General features: G+C 37.4%; 1 protein-coding gene across 50 annotated transcripts in view; it reads right to left on the reverse strand.

Moving 5' to 3' along the window:
- The window catches only part of LOC125868826 (vacuolar sorting protein 3), a 206,237-nt gene that overhangs the window by 178,745 nt on the left and 1,305 nt on the right, over nt 1-26,187 (reverse strand). For 13 of the 50 annotated variants that reach the window (XR_007446761.1, XR_007446760.1, XR_007446757.1 and 10 more), the window contains exons 2-8: nt 17,263-17,538; nt 14,969-15,165; nt 11,146-11,287; nt 7,556-7,828; nt 7,404-7,476; nt 3,121-3,169; nt 1,553-1,841 (exon numbers count right to left, since the gene is read on the reverse strand). Coding sequence is in view for 28 of the 50 variants with exons in the window: in XM_049549389.1 (XP_049405346.1) it covers nt 1,553-1,841; nt 3,121-3,169; nt 7,404-7,476; nt 7,556-7,828; nt 11,146-11,287; nt 14,969-15,165; nt 17,263-17,538 (1,299 nt within the window). In the remaining 22 variants the exon portion in view is untranslated. Of the gene's footprint in view, nt 1-817; nt 930-1,017; nt 1,087-1,372; nt 1,429-1,552; nt 1,842-3,120; nt 3,170-7,403; nt 7,477-7,555; nt 7,829-11,145; nt 11,288-14,968; nt 15,166-17,262; nt 17,539-26,187 lie in introns of those variants that run through there. The other 37 variants (XR_007446759.1, XR_007446756.1, XR_007446758.1 and 34 more) reach the window with 10 other exon arrangements.

Raw genomic sequence — 26,187 nt, forward strand, 5'->3', positions numbered from 1 at the left:
GCTAGTAAGTTATAAGACTAAAAGAAAGTACACTTGGTCACAGTTTGAAAACAGAGTGCAGACTAGAACAAAGATAATGTCAAGCACTGACTAGACTCTTAAGGTGGCAAATCCAGCTTTTAATCTTCTGCAGCCCCTTCCAGATTAATTTTCATCTTCTCCTTCATTTCAACTACAAACACAAACCATCATCACCAAATTCTCAATCATACTGTTCTCAGTTCAGGTCTACAATATGCATTTGATATCAGAACAAGAGGGCAGCAGGGCAGGACCAAAACAAGCTGCTTATCATTCGCAATGTGATACAGCGCTCAGTAGCTCGAAAGACTTGTGGAGAGGAGGAAGAAAAGGAAGAATTACACTTTTGTTTATGGAAGTAAGCAATCTCCAAAATGGAGGCAAANTATATATAGTATAATTGTTTGACGAAGGGTGTCCAATTGGACACCCTGGAGCCTACGTGGCTCCGCCCCTGCATAAGAGGATAAAATATTCAGCAACAAATAAAATGTAGCTACTTCTTTTCCAAGCTTGCTTCACATTGCCCCTCCTCACTGACCATTTTTTCCAAGAAATTTCAAAGGACCACCTGGCACATGATTCTAAATTCAGTAAATTATGGATCCCCTCAACCCTTTCTACTTAAATACCAGACTTTTGTTTGCTCTGTTGTTTGAACTTGTAATATGTATCTAACCAGCACATCACACGTAGTGTTGCCACTAAACCAAAGCCCTGGGGGTAGAACAAGGCTTTTGTCTCCTCATTGACCATTACACAAGTAATTGAGCAGAAGAAGGATAAGTTTTAGTACCTCCAAAACTTGCAAAGGGTCTAGCATTTCTCCATGATTGTGCAACAGGCGCACAGCAGCTTTGAACATAGGCTCTTTACCATTCATTGGCTCCAAATACATTTCAAGCAGCCTAAGAAGAGACAAGATAAGGGAAAGGCCAAGAGAACTTCTACTAAACCAATAATCTAAAGAAACAAATGAGAGAATACTGTACTAACTGCATGTAAGCATCTGGCCTACCGATCTCAGCACAATATTGTTCTGCAGCTTCACAGTCTTCCAACTTCCTGCCAGATGAACACAACTTTTAAATTACAATCCCACAGATAGTCATCTTATTCAGAGTAATTGCAGATTCAATTATGAAATACATATTTAGCAACAATGTGGGTGCTAAGATTTCAAATATTTTCGCCTGTTTAAGTGAGGGACTTCACATGTAAAGCAGCAGAAGAGTATGTCAACCATGCATTGCCCACATTTGGAAAACAGAACATCTTTTAAGTTGTTCATTTGTTATGATAAAGCTTGTTGTGATGTACCCAAGCAATAACCAAACATTTATGAACTTACAAGGCAAGAATTTGAAGCACTAATGTTTCTTGACCGAGCTTCCTGTAAAGAATAGCCTGTAATGAAACCATCAATAACACAAGGACTGCAAATCACAAGGAGAATAAGACAGTTCAAGCTGTTATCCCGCAGATATGCATAGGCCATTATTTCTATGAAGGGCCTAAATTATTTACTGACCTTCTCGAGCCATAACTCGGATCCTTCAACCAAGTCAAGAACCTCCTCTGGATCATACAAGTCAGACGACTGTAAAAAAAATTGCAATCTCTCTCTGACATGAGTATCAAATATTGAGTTGTTCCAACGGTCTGAGATATTCATCTCCTTTTGGTTTACAACTTCAGGATTTTGCGTAACATGCTCCTTTTCATTAGCATCAAGTGCTGATTTAGAAAGCAAGAGGGCATAAGTTGTATGAAACCGTGTGTCACCGGAGTCTTGATCTTCAATTAACCACTGGAGATATCTGCATGGTAAAGCTTCAGTTTATAATTCAAATAAACATATAGGCAGTTAAATGCTTCATTAATATAGAGATACATCTTTATAAGATAATATTACCCAAACCAATTAGGCACCCAAGGACACCAATGTTATGGAAAAATAATTATATCGAACAATTTAAGATAAAAGGAAAGAAATTTGGCATGCTACATGCTTTATTCAGCTCCCATCAGGCTAAGAGTGACGGAATGCAATTTTAGGATATACTACCAGCTAGTTTGTGTTGGTACTTGCAAATTTTCAGATCATCTTATGTGACATCATAGATAATTGATGAAAGGAATGATTTTGAAGAAATAGGCTTGTACTAAAACGATCTAGAAGTTTATGAAGCAACTTGACGAAGAAGCCAACAGATGATCAAGTCATATTCATTAAAGGACATACTAGGTCAAACAATAAAACCATAAATTTAGTGCATTTATGTGTCACCTTATGATTTACTCAAAGGCCGTATCTTACTCGACAACTGCCTAAGTCACACTACAGAGAACCTTCTAAGAAAATTTCCAAGTTTTAGTAAGTTCAATTTCAAAATAAAATAAAGTACTTTTTCTTTTTTTCAAAAAGAAAAAGTATTTTACCTTAAACCTTTTTTCCAGTACTAGAATAGTTTTATGGCCTTGGTGCTTCAATGTAAACTGTAAGACCATTAATCTACTAAAAGATTCGGCTTTTTAATGGATTTGCCAAGTAAGATAAAGCTAGTAAGTTATAAGACTAAAAGAAAGTACACTTGGTCACAGTTTGAAAACAGAGTGCAGACTAGAACGAAGATAATGTCAAGCACTGACTAGACTCTTAAGGTGGCAAATCCAACTTTTAATCTTCTGCAGCTCCTTCCAGATTAATTTTCATCCTCTCCTTCATTTCAACCGCAAACACAAACCATCATCACCAAATTCTCAATCAGACTGTTCTTAGTTTAGGTCTACAAATATGCATTTGATATCAGAACAAGGGGGCAGCAGGGAAGGACCAAAACAAGATACTTATCATTCGCAATGTGATACAGCGCTCAGTAAATCAAAAAGACTTGTTAAGAGGAGGAAGAAAAGTAAGAACTACACTTTTCTTTTTGGAAGTAAGCAATCTCCAAAATGGAGGCAAAAAACTTGGACCAGAGTACAATCAAAAGTTGCATACAGATGTTACACTAGCCACCAATCTTCACTTCAGGAGACAGATAGCAATAGGTTTTAAAAAAGTGGAAAGGCAAGTAAAATCACAAAACCACTGACCTTAAAAGAATGTCGACTTTTCTGGGATCAATCGCTGCAATTACTTCATCTGTGATTGAAGGCTTGCATTAAAAGAATGCCACTTTATGGAGACACTACATTTTATAAACAAGCAAAAGAAAAAATGTGCATGCTAAACATAGTCATTAAAAGTAAATAAGCTGATAGTATATGTGAAGAAAATAATTTGATATCTAAAAAAGGTGGTGTCTAAATTGATCAACAAACATCAAATGGCTTTTGTAAAGGGGAGTCAAATCATGGATGCAACACTCATTGCTAGTGAATGCACTGACTCAAGAATGAAAGGAGGAACCCCTGGTCTAATGTGCAAATTGGATATTCAGAAAGCCTATGACCATGTGAATTGGTCTTTCCCACTGAATACTCTCAAACAAATGGGATTTGGTAGCAAATGGATGAAGTGGATTGAGGTATGTATAAAAACAGTCAAGTTTTCTGTCCTTGTGAATGGGGAACCTGTGGGCTTTTTCGAATCAGAAAGAGGGTTGAGACAGGGTGATCCTCTCTCCCCTTTCTTAATCATTTTGGCAATGGAAGGCTTTGATAGTATGATGAGGATTGCAACACAAAACAGATGGATTAGAGGCTTTCAGGTCGGAGATAGAGTGGGGGAAGAAAAAGAAGTGTGTCATATGCTCTATGCGGATGACACTATCATTTTTTCTGAACCTACAGCATAACAGATTAGCTACATCAAGAGTGATTTTGGTTTTGTTTGAAGCAGTTTCAGGGTTGAAAGTAAACTGGGGAAGAAGTAGTCTCTCTCCTATAAATGAGGTCCTCAGATCCAGCAACTTGCAAGTATATTGGGATGTAGAGTGGAGCATTTGCCTTCCATAGATTTGGGCATGCCCCTGGGTAGCAAACACAAAACAATGAAGATATGGAATGGTATTCTGGAGAAACTGAAAACAAACTTGCTAGATGGAAGGCACAATATCTATCCCTAGGGGGTAGATTGATACTCATAAACTCTTTTCTGGACTCTTTGCCAACCTATGTGATATCCTTGTTCCCAATCCCAGCAAAGGTGGTGAAAAAACTAGACAAGCTTGAAGGAACTTCCTATGGAAAAGTAATGAGGGAAAAGGTTATAACTTAGTCAACTGGAAGAATGTAGTTCTTAGCAAAGACAGAGGGGGTTTAGGGATCAGAAATTTGAGGCTGCAAAATGAAAGCCTTTTGATGAAATGGTTGTGGAGATGCACTGAGGAAGATGCAGCTCCTTGGCAGGAGGTTATAGTAGCAAAATATGGAGAACTAAACCCCTGGTGTACAAAAATCACCTCTGAACCATATGGGGTGGGAGTATGGAGGACAATCAGGAACCTATGGTCACAAATGGAAGGAAATATGTATATCAAGGTGGGTAATGGAAACAAAACTAAATTTTGGAAAGATGGCTGGATAGACCAAACCTCTCTTAGAGAACTTTTTCCAGATTTGTTTCTAATCTGTGAGAACCTTGATGCTAAAGTGAGTGACTGTTGGACAGAACAGGGATGGGATGTATCTTTAAGAAGACTATTTATATGAATGCCAGGTGGAGAGGGTGGCAATGCTACTGGGAAAACAAGTTGGAATGATTATAACCACAAAGCAACAGGGGGCCCAAAATATAATTGGAATTACTTTTGGAAGAGTGGCATTCCTACAAAACTGAAGTGTTTCAACTGGTTAGGGATAAAGAGAGCATGTTTAACACAAGAAAGTTCTACAGAAGAAACGCAGGCAACTGGTCCCTAGGTGTTCCTTGTGAAACTTGACAGGGGAAACAAATAACCATCTCTTCCTGCATTGTATGTTTATTGCTCAAATTTAGAACCTGTTTCTCAACATCACGAGCATGAACTGGACAATGCCAGAACATACATCAGATCTGTTGAGCTGCTGGATTAGGAGGGGAGGCAGTAAGAGTCAAAAGAGATAGTGGAAGTTGATACCATCATGTGTATAGTGGCCAGTCTAGAAAGAAAGAAATGGAAAATGCTTTGAAAGTAGATTCAATTCCATCCACAAAGTTAAATGGAATTGATGGCGTCACAACTCCAAACCACACTCTAAAACCTAGATGTCTACTTAATTTGTTTAGTTGGAATAGTCTTAGCATTGTAAATAGCTCTAACCAGTTTTACGGGTTTTGTTAGCTCCCTGAACGTAGTATAGTTGTTCTATATGTACTGGAGCTGACATATATCTCTCCTTGTAACTTTTGTATTTTTTTGCATCGTCTTGATGTCTACGGTCTACCAATGAAATCTTTTACAAAAAGCATGTCATCGACATTTGTGTAGCTCTAAATCATCTCATTAAGGGTAAAATAGGAAATTTAAAGTTAAATTATATCTGATTCTAGAAAGATTATTCTTTTTGGACAAACTAAAAGTAAAGTTCGTCACATAAAATGGAACAAAGCCAGTTAGATACATTTTTCTGTGACGAAAAATTTCTCAAGGACCACTGATGCAAAGTTAAAAACTCGATGGATAATGGTCCGCCTCCTATCCTTCACTTAAATACAAGGCTTTTGGAAGTGCAAGTTGTTAGGTTCTCTTATATTCTCTTTTACTCGGATGGATGCCCCAACCTGATTTGATATATTTGAACTAAAAGATTCGACACAATTTAGCATCGGTGACTTAACTCCACCTCTTCGATTTTAAGCAATTTTAAAATAGCTGCTCCCATTCCGACAAGATCAAAAAATATTTTATCTAGCTTAGAGCCAAGCTTGTGTAGCCGGTCTTTTGTAAGCCTATACTAGAGATGAATAACTACATTCAATCCTTTTAGATATAACTTGGCTGGAAACTGAAGATTTGATGGGAAGGCCACGACGTGTCTTATTATTCATTCCACAGTTCGATTTATTAAGCAATTTTGTATGCTAGAAAGACTCAAAGTTAGAATTCAGAAAGTAAGCATTTATTTATAGTGAATTAAATATCGTTCAAACTTTCCCCACGTCTCTGGTTTAGCACGTGGTGTGAAGTGCTGGTTTTGGTGCATGGCACAAGTTAGATCCCACTGACTGAAGTCTGTCTAGTATTAAGTGAGAGCAGGATAGACAGGCAAGCCCATACTCCTTCCAAGCTCCAACCCTGAGAGAACAATTGGGATTGGGCTAGCTAAACCCCAAGGAATTTCTTGGCATCTCACACGAACATAATATTCTCGAAAAACTTAAACTTTTCAAATTAAGCAAATCTATCAAAAGTTCTAATTCACATGGTCAAAAACACGTCACCACTTGCACCAAGCCACGTGCATGAGCTACTGTTTTCTTACAGGGATACACAACAATTTGGCACAATCCATACAAGGGTAACTTGCATTTGTTTGTGCTTAAATTCTTTGGCAAGATTTGCAACTTTGGTTGTTGATTCATTTTTTCGCATTTTAATATTGAACTTGGTATAATTAAACTTCAATCCAGCATTTTGATGTCAGGCTCTGATCTCCTTTAACATAACTGAAACAGAACAGACATGTCAAAAGAAAGCAATGACGAAGTATAACCACATAGCAGGTCAAAGCCCAAATTTGCAAGAAAGTCTTCTGCCACATTGGTGCACTGATACAACGTAAATACATGTAGGCAGATGTATATTTGACAACCAAGAAATCCCGAGGACATGTAGCGGACGGTTTGAAACTCTGTTTAAGAGGTGGCTCCTATCATTTTCCACCTAAATATCAGGCTTCTGTCTTAGGCAGGGCTCAAACTGTGGCATGCAACTATGTGTTGTACATGATTTCTTGAGAACAAGAAGAGGCACAAGAAATAAGAATTGTAAAAATGAGGCTCGATGCACAAGCATAACTGTAACGGTTAGTAGACTGCATATTTAGTCAGAACACTTTAATGACCTTGTCAAGTCGGAGTCAGATAGATATGTTTTTCAAAAATAACGGTAAAGGTAGAAAAGACTAAAATATTTCACATAGATATCGCATATAACATCAGATGATGTATTCATCTCAAGTTGAATAATCTTAGGCTATAAACAGCACCCAAACTTTTTAAAGACGCAAATATAATCAAACAACACAATTTCTGACAAGTAGTCAACCTCAAATTGCATTACAGTTTGAGGGGAGGGGGATACTTAGATGGCTATTTGGCAACTGTTGAACCATTGAAAGGAAACATCCTTACAAGAGTTACATGAGTTTAACGTACACCCAGTACTTTCTAAGAGCCATTTTTGCAGATGGATATGCCATTTGAACATCACTAAATACCATGTAAGACGTACCTGGTGGGAGTAGATCTGTTCTTTTCTCCGATACAAGTACTTGTACAGCTAACAGCTGGTTGATGTCTGCAATCTAAAATGGAAACTAATAAACTTAATTAGCAGGCTGAAAGCAGAAAGCACCCTGAAAAAACAAAAAAGAATTATCATACCCATCCTAGATGTTGCAGTACTAACTCCTGATCAGATGATGACTCAAGAATTTTTGAAGCCTCCATTACAGAAGTCTCTTGATCAGAGGAAATACTATTTATGGTATCTTGTAAGTGGTTTGCACCATGTGAATCATTCAAGTAGCTGGATGAATAATTTCGAGCCAGCACACGCCAGATTGAAAGAGACTTTGAGCTCATCCCTTTACTGGCGTACAGAAAAGCAAGTGCCCGCAAATGCCCAGATTCACTCAGCAATGATTCCAACTCCTCCTGCACTGTCCATTAAAGTTTTATGGCTATCCTTCAAAGAAGATGCCAGATCCCAACTTTATGATTAAACTATTTATAGCAGCTAGAGCAATTACAACACCTAAAGATCTGCATACAAACATTTATTTACCTTATCCAAGAGAAACCTTTCAATAAGTATGCTGGCATCATAGCATTCCTGAAGTTTGCGAAACAAATAAGTGTTTGAAATGCACCCGAGGGTGACACCTAGCGATCTTAAAACCATGAGAAATCAGGGTTCAATCCCAGCAGCAGAAAAAGCACTAGCTGATTTCTTCAAGGGAGATACGAGATCTCAACTTTAAGATTTTACTGTTTACTAGCAGAGACAACTACTACAGCACCTAAAGGACATACACACACATTCCTACATCAAGGAAAAACAGCCAGTTTGTGTAAATTGGATGTTGAGAAGGACTATGATCATGTGAAATGGAAGTTTCAGGATTTCATAATGTTGAAGGTGGATTTTGTGCTAGATGGAGGAAGTCAGTTAAACATTGAATGTCTACAGCTAGGTACTCATTATTGGTGAATGGCAACCATGTGGATGTTTCAGCAGTTAGAGAGCCCTGAGGCAGGGGACCTATTATCCCCCATGTTGTTCATCTTAGTTATGGAGGAATGGGATAGAATGATGGGTAGAGCTGTGATGGGTAGATAGTTGCAGGGTTACACTGCAGGAGTTGGGGGCATAGTACCGACAGAGTTTCGCATCTATTGTTGGCGGAAAACACTCTGGTACTAAGTCATGAGGATAAAACTCGGTTAGAATACTTGAGACATGTCTTAACAGGCTTTTAGGTGGTGTCAGGCCTCAAGATCAATCTCAAAAGTGAGAAATTATACTAGTTGGTAAGGGGGGATATTCCATTGCTAGCACAAGTTCTCCACTGCAAGGATGGAGCTTTCTCACTACCTATCTTGGTTTGGCACTTGGTGATTAAAACAAGGATCAAGCAGTATGAAAACTCAGTAACTCAGAGGATAGAAACGAGGCTCACAAGATGGCAGGAGAAATATTTTATGGAAAAGGGGAAAGGAAGTTCTTACTAAGAGTACATTATCAAGCATCCCAATATATTTCAATTTTCATGTCTTTGTTTCACGCTCTAGCTAGAATAGTGCCACAGGGAAGTTGGAACGAGTCCAAAGAAGTTTTCTCAAGACTTGACAGTGAGACAAAGAAGCTTTACTTGGTGTGATGGGAGACTGTCATAACTCCTAAATGCTGGGTGGTTTCGCAGTCAAAGACCTAGGGGTTTACAAATTAGGATTTATTAGGTAAATGGTTGTGGAGATTTGGAAATGAGGAACATACTTTTTGGAGAGAGGCTATGTGCTCGTACACTCCAAAAATGTTGTTGTACCCGTATCGGATCCTCCAAAAGTATATGCACTACTTTTGGAAGATCCGACACGTATATGGAGGCATTTGGAAGAGTCCAAGCAACATAGAAGATAGGTAATAGGGAAAAATACAGGGTCTTGGAATAGGGGTGGCGGACAAAAACTGTTACTATGCCTTATGGATGTGGTTGGTGGAGGAACATGTTCAAGAGTTAGAAGAGTTCATTTGCAATATTTCGAGTGAAGAGAGTGAGCTTTTAGGGATATAGGTGGCGTGGGGATAATATTTCGAGAACTACATACCCATACATTTATAGAATTTTATATCAAAAGAAGATGACAGTCCAACGAGTCGGGAGCCTATGAGGTGGAGAAGGTTTTTTGAATTTGAGGTTTAGGAGAAATCTTCAAGGTTGAGAGGTAGGAGAGTTTCCAGGACTAGTCGCTTTGCTTCACAAACAATGTTGAACACATGATAGCGAAAGGTGAGAAATAGGGGTGGGGAACAATGGGTCTTTTATGTAAAGTCTTATTATGAGATGTTTTTAAAGAGGGAAAATGTTGTCTTCCCATATCAATCAATTCGGATGCCTAAGATACCACGTAAGGTATATTCTTTCACTTGGTTAGCAGCTATGAAGCGGAAAAAGGTTACTTATGTTGATTGGTGCTTTATGTGCAAAGATTAGGGTAAAGATGCCAATTATCTTATTCTACATTGCCAAGTACCATCGAGGCTACAGTGGGAATCTTGAGATGGTTTAGAGAAGAGTGGGTAATCCTAGGCCATTCGAAATTTCAACGGGAAGTGTGATAGATGGGGAGAAGGCACAGGGTGTGGAATGTTGCTCCACTTGCACTTATGTGAATCGTATGGAGATAATAAAATATAAAAGCTTGTGAGGGTGTTGAGATAAATTTTGTACAATTGAGGAGTAGCCTATTATCCTAGCAACTTTTTCCCGTCACCCATGAAGTTTTGTAATGTTTGGTGATAGGGTGCATTTAGTACAAAACCATATCTTTTAGTTTCTCTTTTTGTTTTTTGATCACTCCTTGAAATGAGCGTTTTGGCCCAATTGTTGAGAATTATGTTACCTTATCAATATATCTACATATCTACATCAACTTATACTAAGGCCAATAACTTTACCTTAAACAAAAAAGAGACCTGCTACCACTAGAATCATTCCTATAGTTTGCGTAACAAATAAGTGATGGGCGACCTAGGGTAAGGCTACAATCAGTTAAGTGTGTAAAAACTTAAAACCATGAGAAATTAAGGTCCAAAGCAGAGAGAAAAAAGTTGTAGGTAATTTCTTCTTATCTGCCCAAGTGTTAAAGCCTTGCTGGGCAAAGTTACCCAATACATGTGCTGGTGGGAGATTGCATGCAATATTATCAAAGCGAAAAAACGCAAAAAAGATCTAAGATCTATTGGAGCTATAAAAGCAAAGTGCAAATAAAGTGTGGGTTTTGATGAAAAAAGGTGCAATGGAGAAAAAATACAGATATACATGTTTAGTCCAAAACTAATAATTATAAGCATGAATAACAAATAAATGGACATAGAAATTATATTTCTTCACGATTAAATGGAATATCAATTGTTTAGTGCCTTCTCTACCGAAAACGCTCATTCACAAGGAAAATGTTTGTGTTAGAGCTTTGATGACGATACCATAGCACACATCATTAAGCTAGGCAAAGTGCTCAACATGTTCTGAGCCTTATTTCAAAGTGTAAACGCGCCTTGATAATACTGATAGTATGTGTCGGTGGAATAGTCGAAATGTGAAAGCTGACCCAGAGGATTAATAAAAGTACTTGATATCACATACATCAGCAAATCATCACATGAACTACATTTTGATCCCCGCACAACAAAAAAAAAGAACCAAGAAATCATATATTAGACAAGATAGAGCAAGGTTGTATAGACATACCACTACACAACTGTTGTCTGATGAGGCAAGTCTTTCCATGTCATCAACACGATTTAGAGCTCTGTAAAGGTACATCAAAAGAGTGTCAACTCCTTCGCATACCGAAGGAGCTAAATCTTTATGTCGTGATGCTTCTAAAAACCTGTCATAAGAGAGGGGATGGATTAAAGACCAGAGAAGGCAAAGGCAAAGGCAAGTAAAACCAAATTGCACATAAACATTAGATAAACAAGTGTAACAATCTAACTTTATAGGTGTGTCCCACAAACTAAACCAACTTCAAAAATAAACTAAACCAAAATATGTTACAGAAATGCAATTAACCAAAGGGCAGAGACATATATTAGCTTCAGTTTTTTCATCCTACATTTCTTTTTTTCTTTTTTTTTATGACAAGGGGAACCCGCAGCCGCTACCCTCTGGGTGCGCACAGGGTAAAACCCCCGCTCCTATGCAATAGCTCGCAAACCACATAGGAGAGGTAACCCGCACTAGGCAAGCCCGGNTGCTTTCGCTGGCAAGGGGTTTCGAACTTGAGACCTCCAACATGGAAGTCCCAAGCCCAAACCACTGGGCCACCCCGAAGAGTTTTTCATCCTACATTTCTGTTAGCACCAGCGTATTAAAAGGCAATTTTGGGACTCACCTTGGGCGAGACACTGCAAAAAGCCCTGATACTCGTGTGGGCTTAGTTCTGTGAGGTTTACACCCTAAGCCCCCGACTGTACGCCTTAAACACAACTAACACCCAATGCTCAGGGCTTGCCTGACAAATTTTACACAAATTATGTGTCAAATTCTTTAGTTAACATTGTTGACCCTCATAATTTTGTAATAAATAAATGATACACTTGATAGTTTTTTCATCAATAGAAATAAGAAGATTGAGAGTAACTCAAACAACAAGTCGTATAATATTGCATATTTACTATTTGAAAACACCGTGAGGGTGGATATTGATTAACATTTTCTTAAAAAAATACATAGCCAAATTTTACATCTTGTTTGCTCTTCTTGTTTTTGTCATATGTCTTAAAATTATCATATTTTATTATTTCACTATTTAAAAGTAATTTCATTTTTATTCATGATGGAGTGATGCTTTTATTATAATGCTAATAAAGTTTATTGTTTATTTTGTTTTAAGGAAGTGAATTTCATAGTATGATAGTACTATATTTAAGAAATTATGATTCTTTTATTATTAGAAAGTTAAGATGTTAAGAGTTGATTCGCGTCACACGATAACTTTTATATCATCACATTATTTATACTTGTAAAATCTTGTTAGTAGTTCTATTTTATGAGTTACTGTAATCATGGTTTTAATTGTTTTAAACTACAAATGTATTTTTATAATTTGGTGTTATTATATTATTTTTACTACATTAAAAATAAAAAAATAAAGATCCAAGGGGCTTACACCCCATGTCTCGGAGCTTACGCCACGCCCCGTGCAAAGTAAAACGCCATGCCTTTTAAAACACTGGTAAGCACCAAAGAGACGATGCCAAAAGCATTTTCTTACCATATTAGCATAACTGATCCCTTTGTGGTCATTTCCTTATGTTCTCAACTTATGAAAAGATAATGAAGATACAAGAGAGATACTTAATACAATTCAACTCGAACTTACACTTGAAAATTAGACATTGCCTAAAGGAATTAACCCTGTATTCCAGAATTTCTCTAAGAAGGAAGGGAAAAACATTTGAAAAGGTCAGTTCATAGCTTTCTATCTGTCATATATCCTCGGCACTATTCATCTCAACCCCATAAACCTATCACCATGTCCCTCTCAATTTATGGTCTTTGCTTAACGGCATTAAGAGAAAAGTCTCTCAACCTAAGATACATGTACTCAAAACTCTCAAGAAATGATGTGGTTTTTTTTTGACATAGGAAATGATATGTGGTTTTTTATCTGAACAGAACCATTCCTCCATAAATTAAAACAGAGCTAGATTTTTCTAGTTATAAAGCTTCCATGCCGTAACATAAAATCATTTTTTACCTTCCATTACGTTCTCACAATAGTTGTACTTCTCAAATCAACCGAGCTGAGGTAAGATGTAACATCCGACAATTTGAAGTGGCTTTGAAGGAGCTTGATACTTGGAAAGTNAATCTTGTTAGTAGTTCTATTTTATGAGTTACTGTAATCATGGTTTTAATTGTTTTAAACTACAAATGTATTTTTATAATTTGGTGTTATTATATTATTTTTACTACATTAAAAATAAAAAAATAAAGATCCAAGGGGCTTACACCCCATGTCTCGGAGCTTACGCCACGCCCCGTGCAAAGTAAAACGCCATGCCTTTTAAAACACTGGTAAGCACCAAAGAGACGATGCCAAAAGCATTTTCTTACCATATTAGCATAACTGATCCCTTTGTGGTCATTTCCTTATGTTCTCAACTTATGAAAAGATAATGAAGATACAAGAGAGATACTTAACGCAATTCAACTCAAACTTACACTTGAAAATTAGATATTGACTAAAGGAATTAACCCTGTAGTCCACAATTTCTCTAAGAAGGAAGCGAAAAACATTTGAAGGGGTCACTTCATAGCTCTCTCTATCATATATCCTCGGCACTATTCATCTCAACCCCATAAACTTATTACCAAGTCCCTCTCAATTTATGGTCTTTGCTTAATGGCTTTAAAAGAAAAGTCTCTCAACCTATGATACATATACTCATTCTCGAGAAATGATATGTGGTTTTTTTCTTTACATAGGAAATGATGTGGTTTTTTATCTGAACAGAACCACTCCATAAATTAAAACAGAGCTAGATTTTTTCTAGTTATAAAGCTTACATGTGGTAACATAAAATCATTTTTTACCTTCCATTACGTTCTCACAATAGTTGCACTTCTCAAATCAACCGAGCTGAGGTAAGAATTGATACATGTATGCTCAATTCTCAACAAGTTGCTCCCTAAATTACTCCCTGACCTATTTAATATGAAAGTTGAACAGTTTTTTTTCTTTGGATATGATGTTTTCAAATGTTCCAAAATATATTTGATAGTAATATTGTGCTTTATAGATCTTTTTATCTAAATATTATCTCATAAAAACTTAAGCAATGTCCATATTCACGAGAAAACTGAATGTTTTGACCCTTAAATCTCAACTCCTTCATTCTCTTTAGGACAAAGGAAGTATGAGCCTATAGATCGACAATAAATATATACATTACCCATCGGATTGGAGTTCATCAAGGCAATTCAAGTCCTACAATATAGCTCTCAGAATCCACTGATATACTCCCTCCGATTCAATTTGATTGTCTGGTTTTTTGACATGGCACGGAGTATAAGAAAATAAAGAGAACTTTTGAATCTTGTAGTCTTAAACTAAAGATATGTAGAATGTACTAAAATGTCTTTTAATCTTATGGTCTTAAACATGTCATGCGGAAAGTTGGAACTAAAGAGTTACCAAAAAGGGGCAGGGGCACTCTTTTTGAAACGGATCAAAAAAGAACGTACGACAAACAAATTGAAATAGAGAGAGTATGTAATTATGATGTCCCTCGATGAATTTACTGCTCTATGAATGTTAAGCATAGCGTTCTTAAGTCTTCTGAATATTGAGGACATTCATATCCACTTCTCCTCTTTGTCCTCTTATACCCACAATAGAACTGGGCTACAATTCTCATATAATTATTCTCAGGATTTATGTGCAAGCAAGTTGGATTGGTCACCCATTATTTAAAAAGAAAAAGAATCACTCACAGAAAGTCCTGAGAATAAATCAGTTTAAAAAAATCCTGAGAAAAAAATAATACTCCTTGTCAATAAAAACCTGGTCATGTTTTTAATTGCAGACTCCAATAAATCAGCTCTGCTTGGTGGATTTTGAAGAAACTCATCATCAACTGCAGTTTCAACGCCTGCTTTCTTAAGGAAAATAGCTCTCTGAATACCAGTTAAGCCATCGTCCACAACTTTTTCAAGAAGTGATGGAGGAGGATGCAAGCCCCAATACCTATTCCTTGGAACCTGAGAAGACAATTCCAGTGAGATAAAAGAAAAATTCAAATAAAAAGTTTTCCTAGAAAAGAAAGGAACACAAACTGAGAACCACACATCAAGTGAGAGACATCAAAGGCCAATGTATATGACGGCTAGAGGATCATATTTTTACTGAATAACTTTCAGAGTTCGTTTGGATGGAGAAATTTATATTTAATAAGGGGCCTCAACTTTTCAGATTTAACATGTCGACTGTCATATATAATGATTCAAAACTAACAGTTGAAATAACTAATTGTGGCCATTGAAAGCTCTGGAAAACTTCTATTGCAAAGTTAGACATAAGAGGGAAATTGTCACAGTCCCATTACGTTATGCATGCCCTGCTAGCAGAGAGAAGATATTGCTCAGAATTCAGATACTAAAGGAACAAGAAGGAGAGCGTTATGGGACTTTCATGAAGAAAGAAGAGCTTCACGGGTTTTTCAAATAATCTCTATCATGGATGAAATAATACAAGTCGATGGCATACTTATAGTAAGATCAGGTTTACTTGAATCCGGAGAAAGAGACGAAGGTCAGTCTTTTGCATGATTGGTAGCAAGGCAATTATTACAAAGGACAACAAGAAAGATAAAGAAGTGGCTATATCAGTTGGTGTTTCATGTGTAAGTGCGCCAGAGAGGATGTGATTCAGCTATTGCTACACTGTTCGGTGCATATCGATTATGGTGCGCAATCTCGAGCATATTGGAATGATCAGGGATACCTGACTGTGTTAAAGCATGTCACTAGGACCAAACTCTCGGGGAAAGAGACAGAAACAGAATATGGAATCACTCGGCACTTATGAGGATCATATGAAAAGAATGAACCCAAAGAGTAACAGGATTAGGAGGAACTGAAAAATGGAGCACTCATTAGATACCAATAAGTACAGAAAAATTAGGTGCTATCAGTAAAGAATCGTGTTTTTGCGTGAGATTTTCTACTTTTGAACACATCTCGGACAAGATTTCCACCTCCTATCAAATGACTTTTACTTGTTTTATCAAAATAAAAATAAGAGTTGAAATAATCACTTAGTTGAGTTTGTATTTCCGATCAAAGGTGCGAAGCATGCTTATAAATTTCATAATATAGTAAATCCTTTATAAGAGGAAGTAAATTCTGCAATGAGGACTTCCAATTTAGACTAAGTTGATAGGAATGCTAGCATACAACCCCAACATGACTAGCTCAATACTCATTGTCACCCTTTACTTGGGACAGAAATTGAGAACTGCAGCAGGATATCAGCATTGCCCTAATTAACATATGCAGTAAGTTAGAAAATGATTCCATTGGTTGTCTTTGGACTTTGATAATTAAGGGAAAAGATCTATCAATTCATGGCAAGTGTTAAAAGTAGCTCACGAAAGAAGTGGCATAAGCAAGACAAAAAATGCAGAAATAGAGAAGGAAAAGAAAAAACTAGAAGAAGAAGAATAGGCTGCTCCGAGTTGGTCCTTTTCTGCGCAAAAAAGAAAGGGTAGACTGATACACTTAATAGAACACATAGATATAGTATGATATGCTCTTTTTTTTCTTACAAATAAGGCATAAAGTATGACTGACACTTTTTGGCACCAAGAGCTTGACTTGGGCCCGACAACGGTAATCAGAGAGCAAAATACGAAAAAGATTCTAGAAAAAGAGCAACTGTAGGATGACTTGACAGACTAACGAAACTAAGAGCCTGTTTGGATTGGCTTAAAAAAGTAGTTTTTAAGTCAAAAAATAAAAAGTCAAACTTAAATGACTTTTTAGTCAAAAATAAAAAGTAGGGAGAGAGCTACTTTTAGTTTTTAACTTTTTTAAAGTCATTTTCAACTTATTTTAAGTTTTTTTTTTTTTGAGAAAGGTAACATTATTTTAAGTTATTTTTAACTTTGTCAAACACTTCCAAAAGCTGAAAATGACTTAACAGTAGGTTTGACCAACTTTTAAGTCAATCCAAACCGGCCCTAACTTGACTCATAAACTGATTCAAAGATCAGCACATGTACCACCATAAAAGATGCAGATCCAAGCATTGAAACGTAAGTGCATGCACAGAACAACCATTGATACACCAGCACATACCAACAAGGACCAACGATTTGGGTCTCGCATGATAAATGGAAAAAGTTCTGAAGGCTCCATTGTTTCTGAAAGCAAGAAATGATCAACTGCTTCCTCAAAGTGTAGGTCAAATAGTAAGAGGAATCCCACTTGAGCATGGACAAAAGAGAGTGTCTCCCTTGTCATTTCACCTTCATTTTGAAGTTCTTCAACCAGTGATATTGCTTCCCTAAAGTTTTTCTTTCGCAATAGGTCTTTTATTTGTTCTTCCGAAGGCACCTTCCGATAACACATAACCTGCCATCAAAAACACAATAAGCAATAAATCTAAAAACTCTAATCAGGAGGTTTTACTATGTTCCTTTTAGTTCCCAAACAATCTCTGTGCTTGTAACTGAAGTGGTGGCAAATGGGGCGGTTGGGATGGGTTCAGGCAGGTTGAGTAAAAAATGGTGATAACCCAACCCACCCATATTAAAGAGGGTCAAAAACAGTTTGGATTATAAACTGGTTTGACCTATTTTATATAGAGTTTATAAAAACTTTATTTGTCCAATATTATACATTACTAATTATGAAATTTAAACAGTATTCTTGTTAATAGAGAAACTTTGATAATAAACTTATTTAAAAAGTTGCACATTTCAAACATTTATATATATCCGATGAAGGTACATCAGTGTAATGTGATATTAACTATCCTTCAAGACTCAACAAAAATAGCAGGCAATTCCAAAATCATCAGTATAACAAGCTAACAAATGCACAAAGTGTGACTACTTCATTCTTCTATCACGTCACCATACTCAAATAGCATGATTTGTGCAAAATAGCTTAAATTTTGACTTAGGTTTCTTGCAATCACATAGATGACAATAGCTAAAGAATTGTTTGATCATAAAGAGAATCTTCTATAATTTCACACTTGAGGGGTTATTTTTTGGTTCATCCGGTTAATAACTTGATTATTTCTAGATAATAGTACAACACTTGTAACCATTCACACTCCTCTTCATTCACCTTAGGACAGCTAGGGTAGTCAAAACATGGCCTCCAAGATTCAGTATCTGTATACAAATTTTCATAGTATCCTACCATGATTCTCTTTATTTCTTCAAATTGCGCAATTTCTGCTCCTCCAAATTCCAATTAGTAACTTGTCAATGTTGTTGTGCCTTTTGTGAGTTTTTTTTAAAATTGTGTTGTGCTTCTTGTGAGTTGTTGTCATTGTTTGGAAAAATCTAGTGTTTTTGTCTACTTCCTTTAGCCAATACCAAAGTACTTGGGATTTCTGTCTTCAACTTGCCTCTTCATTCTTAGCAAGTTCCTCCAATTTCACCAGCACAGTTGCCCTGATCATCACTTCATCTTCATTAAGTTCTCTCTACTCCTACATTTGATTCAGTTCAGCTAACTCATTGAATAAGCTATTTTTTGGTAGAGTAGTTCCCCAAAATTGTTTCTGCTCCACTCCTTGAGCTTGATTTTGAACATCTCTAATTTCCAGCCTAGCCTAAAATCAGGGCAGCCTTGTATCTCAAACTCATCCTCCATTGTTTCAAGTGGTTGTTTGTGTATAGGAATTGCCTCGTGCACTGGAATTAGGTGTATGTTTAAATTTTCGGGTTCTACACAATTACGGTTGTCCATGACCTCCCTGCCTTGCCTTTTCCTTTCCCTGCATGGTGGTCTAAGAATCGGGAGGCCATCTCCTTCAAATTGATGAGACACTTCCCTATAGGAGTGTTTGCAATGTGTTGGTTTTTTTAAAAAAGATGGGGCAGCGAAAAAGGGTTGAAATGGTCCCTCTTTGGATTGAAATGGCTTCAACAGCTATCAATAATTTTATTCAGCATTGAGGGGTTTTAAATAGCCAACATAAAATAGATAGTCAACATAATTTGAAATTTAAAACAACCTAAAATATCTCAACTGCTCAAGCAACCTAACTAAAATTCAAAATTCAAATTCATCTAAACTGAACAACTTATTCTGCTAAAAAATTTCAACACTGCTCCTTTGCTTTATTTACTGCAATTTTAAAAACTGCCCCTCCTCAATTTTGTGCTCTAGAAGTTGATGCTGAATTTCACTTGGTTTTTTTTAACTTGCACATTTTTTTGGATACTGATCTCTCTTTTTCTTCTTTTGAATTTTTGCTTCAAAAACACCTTCGATGACATTGTCTTGTGTAGAAGTTTCTTTCGAAAGTGCTTTTATATGGACAAGTGTGGAATTTGCTTAGTGGCTTAGTGTTGTTGTAAGTATTTCTTTTTCTTCCATCACAACAACACATGTGGCATAGGTTATAAAATATGATTGCATTTTCACTGATCAAATCTGATAAAAAAAAATTGATTTTTGAGATAGGTAACATTTACTTCTATATATTCACAGGTATACTACATCAAAGTATAGTCCCCCTCGAAAAAGTTTTACTCACATCATTCTTAAGATCTTCTAGTTACAGCCAATCAATAGCACTAAACACATCTTCAGTATCTCCTATCACTACTTGCTTACACCAAAAATAGTAAAGCCCTAGGAAGTTTGTCTTTATCTTCTGAATATTGTTCTGTTTTCCTTCAAAACATCTTTGATTCCTTTCCTTCCTAATTGTCCACGAAATGCAAGCTGGGACAATCCTCCATCTCTTCTCCTTTTCTCCTTCATTTCCATCCATGTTCCAACATTGTAGAACTTCTATAATTCTCCCAGGCTTTGTCCACTTGATCTTCCTCTTAAATTTTTTGACAGTGAAAATTTTTTGGGCATTCAAAGAGAGACTACTACTTGACATTGATATTTGTTGAAATTAGTCCTATGCTTTGACAATAAGCACAGGTTGAAAATGATAGCCCTGATGGGTTAAAATGGGTAGCCCTTACAGGTTAAAAGAGTAGCCTTACAGGTTAAAAATGATATGGTAGTTCTTTGTAAGAGCTCATAGATCCCTTAAGATCAATGAGACTCTTGATACCACTCTTGGTTTTTTTACCTTGCTTTGATTCCTAAATCCTAATATATTGATCTAGGACTACCTCTATTTAAATCTAAAAAAAAAACATCTTTTGGATAGAGTATAAATAAAGTGGTAGGAGATGAAAGCATTGTTATCCAGTGGATTTTTTTTTTTGAAATTGGTAACATTTGTATTTCATTTAGTACTTAGGTAGTACTGAAAAACCATATTTACAAAAGCAGAAAGGAAGTATAATCTATCCAAAAACTGAACCAAACCTAAATGGATCCTAAACCATCTATGATTGACTCAGTTTCATTGGAGTAGACATTTGTACACCAAAAGCATAACAACAAAACACACTTAAGCTTTACTTCCTGCAAGTTGTTGTTCCTATTCTCAAAACATCTCTCGTTTCTCTCCCTCCATATAGTCCACCACATACTAGCAGGGATCATCCTCCATATTTCTCTGTATGTAGCCCTAACTCCAGCCATCTCCCAACTGAATAGAGTCTCATCAATCTTGCTAGGCATACACCAAGATATGCCTCTGAGATTAAGGAAAATCTGCCACAGCTGCTCAGTAAAGTTGCAATGTAAGAAGAGATGTCTCACTGTCTCATTAGCCTTACCACATAAGGAACATCTGTTACATAGAAAGATTCCTCTCTTGGCCACATTATCCAATGTCAAAACTGCTTTATTGGCTAGTAGCCATGTAAAGCATGCCACTTTGTGTGGCACTTTGGTCCTCCAGATTTGCTTCCAAGGCCATTTGAAGTCTTGAATGCCACCAGGACTTATCTGTTTGTATCCTTCTATCACTTTGTAACTACCTTTGTTGTGCCCTTGCCACCATAAATAATCCTCGGCTGTTTGTATACCTTGAAAATTCTCCAGAACCTTAAACAATTCAAGTATTCTGGGAATTTCCCAGTCATTCAGATTTCTTCTGAGGATCAGATCCCAGCCTTGTTGTGTCCACATTTCAGCGACAGTCTTCTGTTGGTGTTGAGCCAATGTAAAGATGTCAGGAAAACGATCTTTGAGGCTCATACCACCCAACCATTTATCAAACCAAAAACTAGTTTTTCTTCCATTTTGTACCTTGACAGTAGACTGATTACTGAGAAAAGGCCAAAATATTCTGATGGATTTCCAAAGGCTAATCCCATTGGGGGTATTTACCTCTTTGGTTACCCATTTATTTAGCTCCTCATACTTGTTGTTGATCACCCTATACCATAGTGCTTGGTCCTCCTGATGGTACCTCCATAGCCATTTCACCTTCAGAGCTTTGCTATGGTTTTTGAGATTCTTGATACCTAATCCACCTTGCATCTTACTTCTGATGATGTTCTTCCACTTGACTAAGTGAAAGCCTTTTCTTTCCTTATTTCCTTGCCACAAGAAGTTTCTTCTAATTTTGTCCAAACTCTGAACTACTGATTGGGGAATATGGAAGATAGATAGCATATATGTAGGGAGAGCATCCAGAACAGAGTTTATCAGAGTTAATCTACCTCCCAAGGAGAGGTACTGTGATCTCCATCTGGCTAGTTTCTTTTCACATTTCTCCAATATTGGGTTCCAAATGTCTATGGCTCCAGACTTTGCCCCCAAAGGCATGCCCAAGTATACTGATGGCAGAGTACCTGTCACTCCTCCCAAGGTTTGTGAGAGGTGTTCCATATCCGGAACCACATTAATTGGATACAAATGGCTTTTGTTCCAGTTTATATGTAGTCCAGATATGGCTTCAAAGTAGACTAGTATGAGTCTCAAAATCAGCAACTGCTCCTCCTCAGCCCCACAAAAAATTAGTGTATCATCAGCATACTGTAGGTGTGTGATCTCCATACTATTCCCAGCAACCTTACTGACTTCAAATCCCTGTATTCTTCCTGTTGTCTTGGCTATCTTCAACATATTGTTAAGCCCCTCCATAGCTATGATGAACAGGAAGGGTGATAAGGGATCCCCTTGCCTGATTCCTCTGTGTGCACTGAAAAAGCCTTCAGGAGACCCATTGACGAGTACTGAAAACTTAACAGTTGAAATACAAAACTTGATCCAACTGATCCATCTGCTATCAAATCCCATTTGTCTCAGCATACTTAGAATGAAATCCCAATTCACATGGTCATATGCTTTCTCAATATCAAGTTTGCATAGTATACCAGGTTTCTTCTGGGACACTCTAGAATCAATTGCTTCATTAGCTATAAGCACTGCATCCATTATCTGTCTGCCTCTGATAAAAGCCATCTGTTGTTTGTCTACCAACTTATCCACAACTCTCTTCAACCTTTCGGTCAAAACCTTGGACAGTAGCTTATAGAAGCTTCCAATTAAGCTGATGGGTCTGAAGTCCTTGAGTTCCTTTGCTCCTATCTTTTTAGGAATCAGTGCTATGTATGTTGCATTATAGCTCTTTTCAAACATCCCAGTGGATTTTGCAAACATGTTCTTTTCTCGATGCCTATAAGCCTTCTTGCAAGGATTCCAGTTTCAAAGGGAGTTCTTGACCAGTTGGAAAAAATGTTAGCTAACTTTTGGGGAGGCGGTGATGAAGACAAAAGAAAGCTTCACTGGATATTTTTTGATACTATGTGCCTACCTATTTAGGAAGGGGCATTGGGTCGTCCTACTACAAAAGATGGTCCTTCTTTGGATTGAAATGGCTTCAATAGCTTTCAATAATTTTATTAAGCATTGAGGAGCATTAAATAGCCAACATAAAATAGATAATCCGCATAATTTGAAATTTAAAACAACATAAAATATCTCAACTACTCAAACAACCTAACTACAAACAACAACCTAACTAAAGTTCAAAATTCAAATTCATCTAAACTAAACAACTTATTCTACTAAAAACTATTGCAATAACTAAACGCAAATTTCAACATAATGGTTTAAAAGAGTTTGATTGGGTCTCACGTGAGTCACTTAAGTTGATCCATTTTCCTTCTTTTTCTTTTTGATAACCGAGAAATCCGTCGGTGACCCGCCCTTTGGACCAATCACTGCCTTCTAAACTCGGTGAATAATGGGCCCGCCCCTCTACCCTTCTCCACTTAAATATCGGGCTTCGCTTTGCATGGTGTGGGGCTTGAACCTGCGACCTGATCCATTTTCCTTTTAATGTTGGGTAAAAAAATAAGTTGGTTTGGGACCAAAATTACTTCCTGCACACACAAATCCAACGCCCATTCCATTATTACAATTTATTGACCCAATAATAAAACACTAACAATGTCCTCGTTGGGGCCTCGTGCGCTTGGAAAAGGCTGATGCGATGGGAAACCATCCACTAGTTACAAAGCTCCAATAAGATATTAAGAGGGCTATCACAGATGGGTGCGGATTTATTTTGAAGAGGAAGAAGTATTAGCGGCCATAAATGCCAGTGTGCCTGACAAGGCCCCTAGGCTTGATGGGTTTACTATGGCATTTTATTAGATATCTTGGGACTTTATCAAGTCAGACTTGTTAGCAGCCTTGCAACATTATCACCAACATTGTTGGTTGGTAAAATCTTGCAATGCTTCATTCATAGCACTCATCCCCAAGAAGAAAGGAGCAATAGAGCTAAGAGACTACATGCCAATTAGTTTAATTGACAGCACTTACAAGATTGTTGCAACTGAAAGATAAGAGAAAGTGATTGGGAAGTTGGTCTCAAATCATCATAATGCATTATTCAAGGGAGGCAAATTACAGATGCTTCCCTCATAGCTAATGAGGTCCTAGACTGGCAGTAAAAAACAGGAAAATGCTGGTTTGTTATGCAAGTTAGACATTGAGAAGGCATTTGACCAGCTGAATTGGTCCTACCTCATTTCTATCCTCAGGCAAATGGGATTTAATGAAAGGTGGATCAAGTGGATAACATTCAACATATCTACAGTTAAGTACTCAATCCTCATCAACAGAAGCCTAGTAGGATTCTTCTCACCTCAGAGAGGATTAAGGCAAGGTGATCCTCTCTCTCCTTTCCTATTCATAATAGCAATGGAGGGACTGAGCAAAATACTGGACAAGGCCAAACAAATGCAGTGGATACATGGTTTTGATGTAGGGAGGGATAGAGCAGTCAACATCTCCCATTTGTTATACGTAGATGATACACTGATTTTGTGGGGCTGAAAGAAGTCAGATCCTATTTATAAACCTAACTCTTTTGATTTTTGAAGCCATTTCAGGTCTCCACATTAACTTGTTGAAAAGTGTAATCAACCTTGTCAATGAAGTGCTTAATCTAGAGGAACTAATAGTCATCCTGGGGTGTAGCATTGGAGCAATTCCAATGACCTATTTAGGACTTCCTCTTGGAGCTAAGCTCAAAGCAGAAGGCTTCTGGAGTGGAGTCATAGAGAAATTTGAAAAGAGGCAGGCTTCTTGGCAAATGCAGTATTTATCTATGGGAGGCTGACTTACTCTAATCAGTAGTGTGCTAGATAGCAGTCCAACTTATAATATGTCTCTCCACCCCATTCCTAGCAAGGTATAGGAAAAACTTGACAGAACAAGAAGGGATATCCTTTGGGAAGGAAACAGCAATGTGCACAAATTTCACCTAGTCGAGTGGGACGAAGTCATATTACCTAAGAGGCTAGGGGGTTTGGGCATAAATGATTTAGCCTTGCACAACAAGTGCCTCCGAATGAAGTGGCTATGGAGATACACACAAGAAGAGCAAAGCTTATGGAGGGAAATCATAATTGCCAAGCATGGAGCACTGAATCACAGGAGATCAGAGCTGCCAGATGAACCATATGGGGTGGGAGTATGGAAGTATATGTGCAAGCTATGGGAACAGTTCTCACAGTTTCACCATCTTGTAGTAGGAAATGGCCAGAGAATCAGTTTTTAGAAAGACAAATGGCTTGGAAATTCTCCTTTAATGTCCGACTTCCCCAACTTTTTTCAGATAGCTAGTGACCCTGACTCAATAGTCCAACAGAACAGGGAAGGAAATGTTTGAAACCTAATCATCAGAAGGAACCTACAAGATTGGGAGTTAGAGGAAATGATAAATATGCTAGCAACACTTCACTATGCAAACATCAACCCCCTAGGCCCAGACCAATTCAAATGGGAATGGGAAGTTATGGATAAAAAGAAATTCTCAATGAAGACGGCCTACAAATTTCTAGGTCCACTCAGCACAATCACAGAGAGTTGGTGATGGAATCTTATTTGGAAGAGCAAATCCCCCCCCCCCCCCCACCAAGATAAGTTGCTTCAGTTGGACTGCATGCATGAAGCATGTTTGACACAAGACAACCCAGCAAAGAGGAAGTTTTGAATGGTCATCAGATGCTATATGTGCCTGGGGAAACAGAAACACATAGCCACTTTTTTCTACAAAGCCCTGTGGCATTAGATCTATGGAGCATGTTTATAACACTTTTTGGGCTCAGATGGGTCATGCCACAAAACATCAAAGATGCATTTAAAAGCTGGAGCAAATGGAAAGTTGATAGCCCCATCAACATACTATGGAAGATGATACCAGCAGATATTTGTTGGAGTATATGGAATGAGAGAAATAGAAGATACTTTGATGGGATATCAACTATCTACCGATCTCTAAGAGCTAAATGCTTTATGTATCTATATAGCTGGGTTTATTTGTCCCCTATAGGTTCCCTGGATACCCTTTCGAACTTGGCTAGCTCCTTGTCTTTAGTATAATGTCTGTAATGGAGCTTCTTAGTTATTTTTGCTACTACTCTTTTGTAACTTACATGCGTCTCCTTGATGCCAACAATGGAAATCTTTACTTCATCAAAAAAAAAATAGTTGAAACTATCAAAAAGATCACCTTCAAACTCTAGCTTAAGCAAGTATCTATTAGCATGTTCACAGCTCTACGGTCCCTCATAGAGCACTACACTAGTGCTTCCCGGGATGAAAGTCCAATTCTATTCAATAATATCACATTACATGCAAGTTATGCAAGGGCTGATTCAG

The sequence above is a fragment of the Solanum stenotomum genome, chromosome 6, assembly GCF_019186545.1.
Source record: "Solanum stenotomum isolate F172 chromosome 6, ASM1918654v1, whole genome shotgun sequence".
In the NCBI taxonomy this organism is placed as follows: domain Eukaryota; kingdom Viridiplantae; phylum Streptophyta; class Magnoliopsida; order Solanales; family Solanaceae; genus Solanum; species Solanum stenotomum.